The 13095-nt window shown below is 40.3% G+C and overlaps 1 protein-coding gene across 1 annotated transcript in view; it reads right to left on the bottom strand.

Moving 5' to 3' along the window:
* LOC121008912 (bile salt export pump-like) overlaps nucleotides 1–13095 on the bottom strand; it is a 101831-nt gene that overhangs the window by 53222 nt on the left and 35514 nt on the right. The window contains exons 9-15 of the mRNA XM_040441680.1: nucleotides 11390–11561; nucleotides 11132–11256; nucleotides 9651–9825; nucleotides 6563–6676; nucleotides 4325–4435; nucleotides 3506–3631; nucleotides 1622–1825 (exon numbers count right to left, since the gene is read on the bottom strand). Of these exons, the coding sequence (XP_040297614.1) occupies nucleotides 1622–1825; nucleotides 3506–3631; nucleotides 4325–4435; nucleotides 6563–6676; nucleotides 9651–9825; nucleotides 11132–11256; nucleotides 11390–11561 (1027 nt within the window). The remainder of the gene's footprint in view (nucleotides 1–1621; nucleotides 1826–3505; nucleotides 3632–4324; nucleotides 4436–6562; nucleotides 6677–9650; nucleotides 9826–11131; nucleotides 11257–11389; nucleotides 11562–13095) is intronic.

Genomic DNA, 13095 nt, shown 5'->3' with positions numbered 1-13095 from the left:
ATATATAAAGAAGGACATATATATATATATGTGTGTATGTATGTATGTTCTGCAATCACTCTAAAACGATCGATTTCAATGAAACTATACATATCCCTTGCTACCTGGAAAGAAATCTTGTGGGGTCACAGCTCTCTAGGATGTACCGTTTCTGAGATATTCCCAAAATATGACCTGCATTAGCCAATACAAGCCTGAAAGCCTTTCTCTTCATATCCTAACTGCCATACACAAGGTCACATGTCCCTTACCAGCCAATAGAAGCTCGCAGGTCCTTAGTCTTCACATACACACAGTTTTACACCATGTTTCCATAACAACCCAGCTTTTTTCGTCACTGCTGTAGGTCAGCTTTAGGCTAGGGCTACACAACGACACATAGGGTACAACTACACTGCTACATATGTCACGCGACATTGATGTCGCACCAATGTCGCGCAACAATTTTTATAATGATAGTCTATGGTGTCGCACTGCGACATGTGACATGCTGCGACTGCGACAGTCGCAGAAAATATACATCTTGGATCGATTTTTTTTCAACTGTCGTGTCGCAGTCGCAGCATGTCACATGTCGCAGTGCAACACCATAAACTATCATTATAAAAATAGTTGAGACAAAATGTCGCGCGACACATGTCGTTGTGTAGCCCTAGCCTTAAAGGGGCAGGGCGCTGTGGAGGTCACTGTTAAAGGGGTGTTCACTGTGGATGTTACTATTAAGGGGGCAGGCCGCTGTGGAGGTCACTGTTAAAGGGGTGGCCACTGTGGAGGTTACTGTTGAGGGGGCAGGGGCCACTATTAAAGGGGCAACTGCTGTGGAGGTCACTGTTAAGGCAGCAGGGTACTGTGAGGTCACTGTTAAGGCAGCGGGGTACTGTGGAGGTCACTGTTAAGGGGGCGGGCCCCTGAGAAGCTCACTGTCAAGGGAGTGGGGTGCTAGGAATCTCACTGTTAAAGGGGCAGGCTGCTGTAGAGGTCCTATTTTAAAGTGGCAGGGCATTTTGGGGGGGTCAGTGTTAAGGGGTGGGAGACTGTGGAGTTCACTGTTAAAGAGGCGGGGTGCTGTAGAGATCACTGTTATGGGGGATACTGTCGATGTCGATATCTTTTAACTACACACACAAACATTAAATGAAATAGATGAGATATACCCGTGCAAAGCCGAGTCCTTCTGCTAGGAGTTATTATAATAAAATGTTAAATATTGTATTTAAGAATACAAAATACTTCAACACAATAATTCATGAGAAACCAGAAAGTTTAAGAGATTGTAAAAGATTAAAAAAATCAGCACCATTCTTGTCCAATGGTTGGACAGACACAGGGCATCGCAGTTCAGCCCTATTGATCTGCATGGAGCTAAGGTACAATGGAAGAAAGTAGCCATTTTTTAAATCACATACAACTCCTTTAAAGATTAGAAATATGAGGGTGTACAAAACCATACATACTATCTTTTTTGCGTGTTACTTAATCCAAAGCATCTATATTTATTATGAGCAATGACGCATAATATCACAATTTTATTTCATATCTATAAGGTTGCGTAAAAAGTGTGTTAATATGTGAGGATGATTTAAACGTTGCTTTCTTAAAACTTGGATACGTCTGAACTAACCTGTGGTAGGTCCATGATGAAGTTGTAAGCATTGGCTTCTTTTGCTGCATTAATGATCTCGTCCATAGTAGCACTGTCCTTCCCGAAGCGGATATTTTCTGCAATTGTTGTAGAAAACAGAACCGGTTCCTGCTCTACGATGCCAATCAGAGACCGCAGCCACTGAATGTTTAACGAACGTATGTCATGTCCATCCAAGGTGACCTATTAAATTCAAGGAAAAGTCAAAAGAACCAAAATGAAATGAAGGCTCAAATGGAAACCATTGTATCATTAACCTTAGTTTTCCAAAATTTGTACAGTTAGTATCATCTCTCTATTGACTGCGTTGCTTTACTTCAAATTTTCAATCAGTTCCACTTTTATAAAGTATTTGGCTGGGAAATGATATGTAAGCAAATACCACTAATAAATCCGATCTTTCCACAAGAATGAAAACCTAACCATCAATGGAGCTCATGTCCTTTTATCACTATGAGATGCAATTGTTCTTCCAAAGGTAGACAGTAGTACTACTCCTCACTTTCTTGTGGCAGCCATGTTTATCACCTTTACAGCTTGGGAACTTGAGTCATCTTATACAGCGTGGCCCACGAAAAAGTAGCCCGCCTTCAGAGATAGTATGACAAGATGAACGAGCAAGTGGATTGTTTTTTTTAAATTAATAAATACCCACAAGTCACAAAAGATACTGAGAGTGGTCCCCGTTCAAGTCTTTGCATATTTTGGGCAGGTCGGGTTATGTTGGCTGATACGGCTTGTCATGCTGCGGATAGTGTCTGTGATGTTCTCCTTCAGTTCCTGCAGGGGATATTGATTGTTAGCGGACACTTTCTGTTTTAAATTTCCCCACAGATAAAATATTGCACGTGGAAAGTCTGGGGAAAGTGGTGGCCATAACCCCTTGCTCACAGTTCGCTCCTCCGTAAACAGCTCATGAACCCGTCCAGTGAGCTCCGTGAGGTGCGGCATGTTGCCCCATCTAAGATCTTGTTGGAAAAAGCAGGACATTTTTTCTTCTGCAGCAACACTGTTGAAGAGCTGCAAGCAGTGTTAGCCAACATAATCCGACAAGCCCAAAGATGCATAGACCTGGAGGGGGATCACTGTCGGCATCTTTTGAGACCTGTGGGTAATAAAAAAAAAAACAATCCACTTGCTTGTTCATCTTGTCATACTATCACTGGAGGCAGGCTACTTTTTCATGGGCCACCTTGTATTTTAGGAATTAGTTCACTAATCTGCCACCAGATTCATGTACACTTTCCAACATTGTCATTGGTAAATTCTGGGCATGTAAGCCCCACCCCAGCAATGCCCTAAACCAATCCAGAAATGGCCCATACCAATTTTAGCCCATGGCAGCCCAAATTTGGGGCTCTTTATGTTCCCGAGGAACAATGGATGCAATCACATGATGTCATTGATGGGCAATGAGGTTGACAGCTGAAACATAAGTTCTTGAATAAGACAGGGCAATAAAGCTCAGCAGGAGAAGGGAGGAGAAGAAGAGGAAAATGGTATGTAAGCTATTGAGCGAATATGGGATAGTAGCAAGAATAGCTAATAGATATTGCAGCATTTATTTTTTCTTGCTACGCAGTATGTATTGATTACTATACAGTATGTACGTTTAGTATATTCAATTACTATTCACACCAATCACAGTAAATTCTTCAGATTTCTAGCTGCTGGGAATGGGCACAGCTACCATAAGTAGAACATTTCCCGTTACTCAAATCAAATTGAGCTATTCATATGGAAAAGCCTACCACCAGCGAAAAGTGAAGTAGAGCCCTTGTCAGAAAATCCTCTCCATAACACAAAAGCCCTACTTGTACTACAATTTTATAATTACCCCTCTGATGTTTGGACAGCACTCACCATGCCTTCCTCAGGATCGTAGAAGCGTTGAATGAGTTGAATGGTTGTACTTTTTCCAGCTCCACTGGGTCCGACAAATGCTGTGGTCTCTCCAGACTTGATAATCATGTTTAATTTGTTTAAAATCTGAGCAAAAAGTGAAACATACTGCATCAATTCTTTTAGGAACAATAAAGCTTAAGAAATTACCTGGTGCCCTCCATTGTGATGCCATGTCTTCTCCTACAGTGGTACATGTAAGCAGTACAGTACAGTACTATATTGTAGTAATATGAATAACTGCTGATTAAGGATAATGATACCTTCTCACTGAGACTTTGCTTACTAATTCTGAAGGCTGATAAACTAGGTTTTACATAATTATTGTCGCTAGTGGACGTAGAAAAGAATGGATCTCATAGCATGGTCCATGCCACCATGCCATCCTAGTAATAGGACAGTCTGAGGCTGGCAGGATCTCCAACACTTCTGTTGTAGAAGAAAATAAAGACTCACACTATCCATAAATAAGAAGTGCGGGATGACCTAACTTGTGCCCTCTTCCTCCATAGGCTGCTCAATGTATACTGTGACCATTGCTGGTGCAGGATCTGTAGATGGGATGCCAGCTCTCATGCGCTATTGTACATGCTCCTTCTGTAGCTGAGCTCATGAAAAACTGACAATTGGAGATGGAGTCTTCAGTGGGAAAAAAAAACTACTTAAAATACATGATACAGGTAAGACTGTCCAGAAGTACACACTTGATAGTTTATTCTGAAAATCCCTTAATTAGGCTTTTAAACAATATTCGTGTTTTGCATCAAATAGACATCATACCTTGACCTCTGGCCTAGATGGGTAAAAGAAAGAAATGTTATGAAATTCTATTTCCCCCTTGACCTTGTCCAGCTTGTACCCTTCTTCAGACATACAGTCAATTTTTGGTTCCTGCAATAGAATAAAATAAACTGATTAGTTCCAAAAACAGATTTTTAATTTCAGGTACCAAATCTATATTATTATAATCAAATTATTTTAACGCCACACAAAATACAGTGAGGAGGCGAGATTTACTAATTACTTAGTGTAAAGTATGCTAGAGTAAGATGTGATATAATTTTTTCAGTCTAAATCAGTTGTCTGACAAAATTTATGACATTTTTTTTCACTACAATTCTGGTGCACCAAAAATCTCTGTATAAGTGCCATAATAATTTAATTATATTTTCCAGTGTTCATGAGATTCAAACTGTGAAAACTTTTCATTGTCAGATATAATATCAGCATTAAATTACCAGGTTTCTTAATTCATGTTACTGCTCTCTAAGGCAAAACCTACACCTCATTTCACCCCAGGTTTCCAAGTCACTGTACAACAACAACATGGCACCCATAGGATCTGTATACACTATAGATTATATGAAGTAGCCTTTGGCAACTACACTGTCAACAGTGAGTGGGATGATGATGGATTGTTACTTTTGGTCTTCGCGATGGGACTGAATTGAAAAGTGAAGATCCAAGGGTGGGGAAGGAAGGGGGGGGGGGGGGGGTATGGCACTGTTCCACTCAAGATAGGAGCTGTTTTAGTTAGGAGGTTTGCCAAACATAGCCTCAAATTATATATTAGAGGTAATAAAACTTTAAGCAAGAGCTAAATAAACCAAGCCAAACAGATGAAGCCTTAACATGAGGATTAAGAACTAAGGCAATGGACTATAATAGTATTTGCACGAGTGATTGTATTCGCAATGTGCTACGTTTTTATATAAACTTTTATTACACTATCATCTTTTTATGGCTTCTATAAGTTGTTAATATTTTTTTAATCAGTTTTTGGCAGAAATTTGTTCTCTTTCCATAAAGAAAAGAAAGCTATGCCTCTGATGCCCCAAGATGTAATGTAGCCATCCTCGCTTGACCTTTGAACAGGCCTTGAGACATCAGTTAGGATTATAGCTAAGCCAGCACCTCATTTGCAGACAGCTCTTTTGGGTGATAGTCCCACATAAGTGCACAGCAGATAGTATTGTCTTAACTGTGTAAGAGGCCTTCATTGGAATATGGGGGGTTGTAAGAAGTCTTGCAGGCCATGCAATGCTCCTCTGGGAAAAAAAAGGTATCTAAATTAGCTCCGGTTCTCTCTGCTCTGCACTGATGAGGTGCAATCAACCCAACACAGCTGTCTCTAGATGATGTACTGCTTTAGCCATGATCCTAAATTATGCCACCTGTTTAAAAGGTTGAACATTGACTTATAGCATACATACCTTGAATCCTGGGGCACCAGAGGCACAGCCTTCTCTCCTTTTCGGAAAGAGGACTAATTTGTGTAACTTTTTCCCAGAGGAGCACTGCATGATCTATAAGACTCCTTATGCCTACTAGGTGCTCTCCACAAGAAAACATAGCAATTGGTTTGATATGGACATTGGAAGGGCAATACTAATTGTACTGTATGCCCCAGATGTATGCAACCAAGTAGCTGTATAGCCATACCTATGTATGCATGTCTGTGAATTATTGCAAAAATGTTGTGCATCTTTATAATATACAGTACTAGTTTGTGTTAGAGTTGCGTTCTGTAGTCCCAGTTTAAGAAACTGAGGTTGTTTTGGTTGGGGGAGACATTACAGGGGTATTCCAGTTACAAAAAGTTATCCCCTATCTATTAGGTCCTACCTCCGGGACCCCCATTGATTATGAGAATGGGGGTCCCGAACCCCATGAAGCAACCCTTGAAATGGATGGAGCGACTGGTCGGAATGTTGGCACGCTGCTAAATGGATGTGGTACCTTCTATCAGTGTGTTAGATCCATAGAGCAATTCTCTTTTAGCATATGCTAACTTTTAATTTAAGAAGTTGTCTCCTAAGGACAACCCATTTTAATAAAGAAACCAGTGAGAAGATCAGAAAGAAACCACGCCTTTGCTGGGTAAATATAACACTACATGCTAAGCGTGGAAATGCTGGGTCAGAAGGGTCGCCCACTTTAACATATAGATAATCCCTTTAAAGTGATCATTTGAGTGAGAATTTGGTATGTCTCATTTACAGATAGAAATAAAGTTACCTTATCAATGGTCTCAAATATGTGTGTGGCTGCTCCTCGTCCTGATGCAAAGGCCTGCAAGCAAGGAGATGCTTGACCAAGATTCAAGGCCCCAACCAACACACCAAAAAACACCTAGGACAAAAAATAAATAAAAATTGTGTTAAATTATGATCATCTATTGCTATAATTAACCTGCACAAACTCAAAGTTTTAAATTGTACTTCTCATCATTTACAAACGTGGTTTCATCCTTATCTTGCAGAAGACCATAGATCTTGTTTTTGCTTGTGCAGTTTTTTTTAATTATAATTATCATTTTATAGTTCATAGTAAATGCTGATGATGTGTTCACATATATTAAATGGAGTTTCTCACCAATTTTTTTTTTACTTTTATTTTATTTTCTGTACATGATAATAAGGGGGGTGTCCATCTTGCCTGAGCTGCTAACAGTAGCAATATTCTTATCAACAACTACATGGGCTATAGGGAAGTCTGGAGATGGTCTTCTATGGAAGTGTTTCCTAGCCATGCTCTGTGACCTGTGCAGAGGTCATTGTGCAAGGAGGGGGAGGAGGTGCACTATGACCATAACCTTTTGTAGTGGATCCATCTTATCCATGTTACCTGTCATGAAATCATGCTTGTGATGCTAATGGAGTAACTGCTGAAAAGTGATCTCTACAGAACATGGAGTGTCAGCCTATTATAAGGCTCAGTAGCCAGAGTACAATATATATATATATACACACACATTTCCATATCTTTCTAAACATATAGTTACATGATAGTGACATGGAAAAAAAAATATTTACCATAAAACCTTAAATTTTAATTCTGATTGGACATTCCCTTTAACAATAATAAAGAGCCCCTATAGTTTTCTAATTTGTTCATAAAAACGATGACTGTCAGCAACGCTGGGCACAAGTCCTGCCAACTGCTCTCCGTAGCGATGTCCCTTAATCATGGATGAGAAGGAAGAGCAATTGCATCTGGGGACATGGAACTGAGCTGTGCCAAGGCCATGTGACTGATGAGCGTGATGTCACTGGCCTAAGAGTGCCATGACCTCTTAAAACGGCTGATCAGCGGGGTCTTGCGTGTCCAAACCCCACTGATCAGATACTGAAGCCCTATCCTGAGAATAGGTCATCAATATTAACGCTCAGACAACCCCTTCAGTGACCATCATCAGCAGAATTGTGAATGCAGCTCTGAGACATGATAGAAAGCCTAACTGCAAAATAAATAATATGCAAAGTATATATAAAGCATATGTTTATGTAGGTTACAATTATAGATAATCTGTAAAATGATCTTCAAAACTGTCAATTGTTTAGTTGCCATGGATGGCTGTCCTAGTTTTCATCTTCAAAGGGACCGCATTTGTATTATCCCCTGTAAGCGTTAGAAATCATTTGTGCTTCAAGAAATCAATCATGCTCAAACTGATTTTGCTACAAGCATGCCCTTGTGGGTACAATATTATTTACCATTTACGTAAGATTCAACCTTGGGAAAAGTTTTAACCCCTTAGTGACCACCCATACGCCCTTTTACAGAGGTCACTAAGGGGCCTTAAGCTGGGCCGCCCCTTTTTTTACGGCGGCCCAGTCTAAGCACTGCACGGGTCCCCCTTGCAGCTGGGAGCGGGAACCTGGCTCTCACATGAGAGCCGCGCCCCTGCTCTAACAGCTCGGACCGGCAGGAGTGCAGATCCAGGCTGTTTAACACTTTACATGCCGCGGACAATGGCTCCCTCCGCATGTAAAGTGCTGACAGAGGGAGTGAACTCCCTCTATCTCCCATCAGCACCCCGCAAATGCGATCGCAGGGTGCTGATGTGTGTGAAGGCTGCCCCAGACCATCCTTGAGTAATTTGAGTAATTTCCAATGTCAAAATAGCATTGCAATTAAAATGCAATGCACTATAGGGATAGTGCATTGCATTTTAAAAGCAATCAAAAAGCTGTCTGTTATATTCCCCTTGTGGAACTATTAAGTAGTAAATAAAAGTAAAAAAAAAAACTCTTCCCCATGTTTGGTATTTCCGCGTCCATAACGACAAGGACTACATAAATATCATGTAAATTATCTCATACGGTGAACGCCTTAAAAAAAAAGACAGAATTGCTAATTTATTCTAAGTTGACACCGAAAAAACTTAATAACAAGCGATCAAAAAGCGCCATTTACTCCAAAATAATACCAATGAAAAATACAAGTCATCCCCCAAAAATCAAGCCCTCACACAACTCCATATAAAGAAAAATAAAAAAGTTATGGGTCTTGGGAAGTGGCAATGCAAAAACATTTTTTTCTTTTTTTTAAAAAAAGGGGTTTTATTGCAAAAAAGTACGTACTGACCCAGAGAATAAAGATATTATGTTATTTATACCAAAAAATTAACGCCGTAAAATTTATAACGTAAAAACACAGTGGCAGTATTGATGTTTTTCCCATCTCCCTCCCAGAAAGAGTTAATAAAAGTTAATCAGAAAGTTATGTGTACCCCAAAATGGTGCCATTAAAAACTACAACTTGCCCTGCAAACAACAAGCCCTCATAAAGCTATATATATACAGAAAAATAAAAACGTTATAGCTCTTGGAACGCGACGATGAAAAAAAGGAAGAAAAACGCTTGGTCAGTAAGGCCCAAAACAGGCTGGTCACTAAGGGGTTAAAGTTCCTAACATCAAATAATACATTAATAAGATGCTTAGTATGAATTTATTATTTGAATAAACCATATTATAGAATATGACTAGTATGTCCTTGTCGAACAGCGGCAGAAAATTTAATAAAATAAATAAAATAAAAACACATATTACTCGTCTATTAAATCCCCTCCACGCACTCACTCTATGGGGATAGGCACTATTGGTTGGCTTACTTTGAGAATTGTGCCACAATTTCCCATAAAGCTCTGGCCACTTTCTGGTAAGCCAGGCCCCGATAGACATATCAAAATAGGTGCAGAGACCCTTGATATGCCTAATTGCGCCAATTTGCTCCATTTGTGTTCTTTTTTAGACAGATTTTTGGCACAGACACAGACGTAAATCTGCACCACAGTTCTTAAATGGAGCAATACCATTTACCTGTAACAGGTTTCCAGGTGAATATTCTTCTTCTTCAAGAACCAACTTAGACCCATACCAAAAGGCCAATGCGTAGCAGAGGAATATTATAAACCACATGTATCCAGTGAAGAATCCCATAATGATGCCTTTTCTTATCCCCCAGCGCTGAGCATAGACAAGATTTTTGTCATATCTGTGTTGTAGATAGAAATTACCGTATATAAGCATTTTGTTACAATCATGAAACATAAAAAACATTCTCAACTTTTTCCTTTTCATCAGACAGTTTGTGCTACCAGTTAATTGTTGGATTAAACTTTAACTTGGTTGAGTTTCCACATGTCAGTAAGTTGATTACTCAATGTCACCAAAGACTAGCCAAAACATGGAGTCTTCTTACAAAGAATAAGTTAAGGTCCCTTTACATGGGACGACGATCTAGCGTTCCTTCTAGACAATCTGCTGATCACTAGCCGAGGAGAATGATGCATTTACATGCGTTGATCTCCTCCAGAGTATGGGGAGGAGTGATCGCTAATGCCATCGCTCTTCCCCACACTGTCTCGCGGTTTTCCCGGCAGCAGATCATGTTTACACAGCACAATCTGCCACTGGGAAACAATGATCTTTTGTGCTGCACAAACGATCCAATTACCTGAAGAACAAGCGTTTTGTAATCGGCGGTGCATTTACACCGCAAGATCATCGCTAACTAGCGTTTCTAGAAGAAATTGTTATTTCTTTCCCTGGTGCTAGAACTCTAGGGATCAGGGGGACCTGTGGGAACCTGGCGGCAAATGTTCAATTTCCCTGTAGCACCACCAGAGGGAAAATGAAGCATTACAAAGTTTATACTGAAATAAATGAGCTCTCCATATACTTCACAGACATGTTGGGGCCTCCAAAGTATGAAACCTTCTGTAGCTGCTTAGATCTATTTTATAAATTTGAGTCCTGAATGAGGACCTTCCCTCTATTCATTCCCCTAGTAAGTTAAAGGGGTTGTCTCACTTCAGCAAATAGCATTTATCATGTAGAGAATGTTAATACAAGGCACTTACTAATGTATTGTGATTGTCCATATTGGCTCCTTTGCTGGCTGGATTCATTTTTCCATCGCTTTATACACTGCTCGTTTCCAGGGGTCATGACCACTCTGCACTGCAGCAGCAGTGGTTATGCTTGCACGCTCTAAAAATAAAGAACCAGCCTCTTTGTTGCCTAGGACTGTGAGAGTATGCATAGGCACGCATGCGCAGCAACTCCCCCCCGCCTCCTCGTGTGCTGCACTCGTGGCCTAAACCCCTGGATACAAGCAGTGTATATTGCGATGGAAAAATGAATCCAGCCAACAAGGGAGGCAATATGGACAATCACAGTACATTAGTAAGTGTCTTGACTCTTATTTTAATTTTCTCTACATGATAAATGCCATGTGCTGAAGGAAGACAACCCCTTTAAAAGGTAAAATGGGTAAAAATAAATTAAACAGTATAGACCTATCAACTTCTTTCAGTTCTCCTCCAAATGCTGCTACCGTTCTAATTCCAGAAAGAACTTCATCAGCGACCGCTCCGGCTTTAGCATAGGCCTGTAGTTCTCTGCCTGTTAGTCGTGCAACTGCCTATAATGCAAAAAAAAAAAATATATATATATATATATATATATGAATATAGTAAAGAAAAATAAGCACTGCCTAAAAAAATAAAGGGTTGGTGGAACAGCTGGCCAGGGTCATGTTGCAGAATAGATCTTACCAGGGCCATTAGGGCAGCTCCAATACCAATGAGCGGGCTGACGGCTATGATCACCAAAGTCAGCTTCCATCCATTTACGAATCCCAATAGGAAGCCGGCAATAAATGTTGTAAATCTCTGGATGAATATCCCCACTTGGTCAGCAATGGCATCGTTGATTTTGTTGATATCACTGCAGTAGAAAATAAATGAATTACTAATGTGCTCGCTGTGTACTAAATGTGTAGGCCGACATAGCACTGTACCATTCTGAGGAGTGAGACATTTTAACCTATACTCTGCCATTCACCCACGTATACTATTTGGAGGAGGCAGTGAAATTGGTTTTTAGTTGGCTAATACTAACAAGTATATATCACCCGGTCTTAGTACAAGAACAATAAAATCTAGGTCTTAAAGGGAACCTGTCATGTTGGACATAATGTCTGAGTTGTAGGCAGCACGTTTTAGAGCAGGAAGAACTGAGCAGGTTGATATGTAGTTTTGTGGGAAAAGATTCAGTAAAACGTGTGTTTTATTCATTTAAAATCCTGCTCCTTTTGAGCTTTGAAGTCCAGGAGGCGGTCCTATCAGTCATTGAAACCTTCCCTCTATGACTGTGTATACAGAGAGAGCTGTCAATCACTGATGGGACCGCCTCCTGGACTTCAAAGCAAAGCAGCCCAGGTACCATATTCCTGGTGACAGATTACCACAGGTTGCAGCAAACAAGAGATGAAAGAATCGCTCAAAATATGAGGTTTGATCGGTTGGCCTCAAAATTTGTGTTTGAAACTCTGAGGTCTCCTAGGATCTTTTTTTTATATCTTGTTTTTTACTGTTTTAAATTTTTTACAATTTGAAAAAAAAAAAAATTCTCTCTTAATATCTCGTTATAAAGTTTGTGTCAATAGGTTTTGCACTATGGAATTAGAGATAAACAATCTCTCAAAATTAAATTCTGGTTTATTTCGGTCAAATTGGTTAAACTGATTTGATTCAGGTCTAAAAGTGGTCCAGTTGGCCCTAAAAATTGTCCATGAGACTCTGAAGTTTCTTAGAAATCTCTAGTTTCTCTCTTAAATAAAAAAAGTTGAATTTTTTTATTCTTTTGGAATCACCAAAAATGTGCATTTGAATGCAGCAAAATTTGAGTTGAATTCGATTTGTTTAGAATCAGTTTGCCAATCTCTGTTTATCCTGCATTCATGGGATAGATCAGGGGTACTCAACTGCCGGACCAGGATCCGAATCCAGACCGTAGTTCCCAGCTGTCCAGACCACTGCATGTCTCACTTTTAACTGTATCTACTTCCTGAAGAATATGTACAGTATTGAAACAGGAAGCCAATAGCTTCCTGCTCCCCCATTCTCCTGCCATCGGTGGTTCAGTGCTGGCAGGTCTGCTCCGCTCTGTGCTGTCTGGCTCGATGCGGCAGGCATGATGATGTCACTACCAGAGAGAATCAGGGAGCTGATGGCGGGGGAACATGGGGTAGGTTGAACTCTTTGAGAGGGGTCACTTAAAGGGGCATTGATTGAGGGGACGTTACCGTGGGGGCATCACTTGAGGAGACATCACAGTGAAGGGGTATCACTTGATTAAGCATCATTAGGTGCACCTATTTGACATGGAGGAGTCTGCTGAGCGGTCAGGTGACTTGGCGGAGGGAAATTGCACTTAGGGTTTGTGGACACATCTCCCACATTTTCCTGAATTTCCATCT

This window comes from Bufo bufo, chromosome 7 (genome assembly GCF_905171765.1).
Source record: "Bufo bufo chromosome 7, aBufBuf1.1, whole genome shotgun sequence".
Lineage (NCBI taxonomy): Eukaryota > Metazoa > Chordata > Amphibia > Anura > Bufonidae > Bufo > Bufo bufo.
The sequence above is the reverse complement of the archived record's forward strand: the minus strand, read 5'-3'. Positions and strand labels throughout refer to the sequence as shown.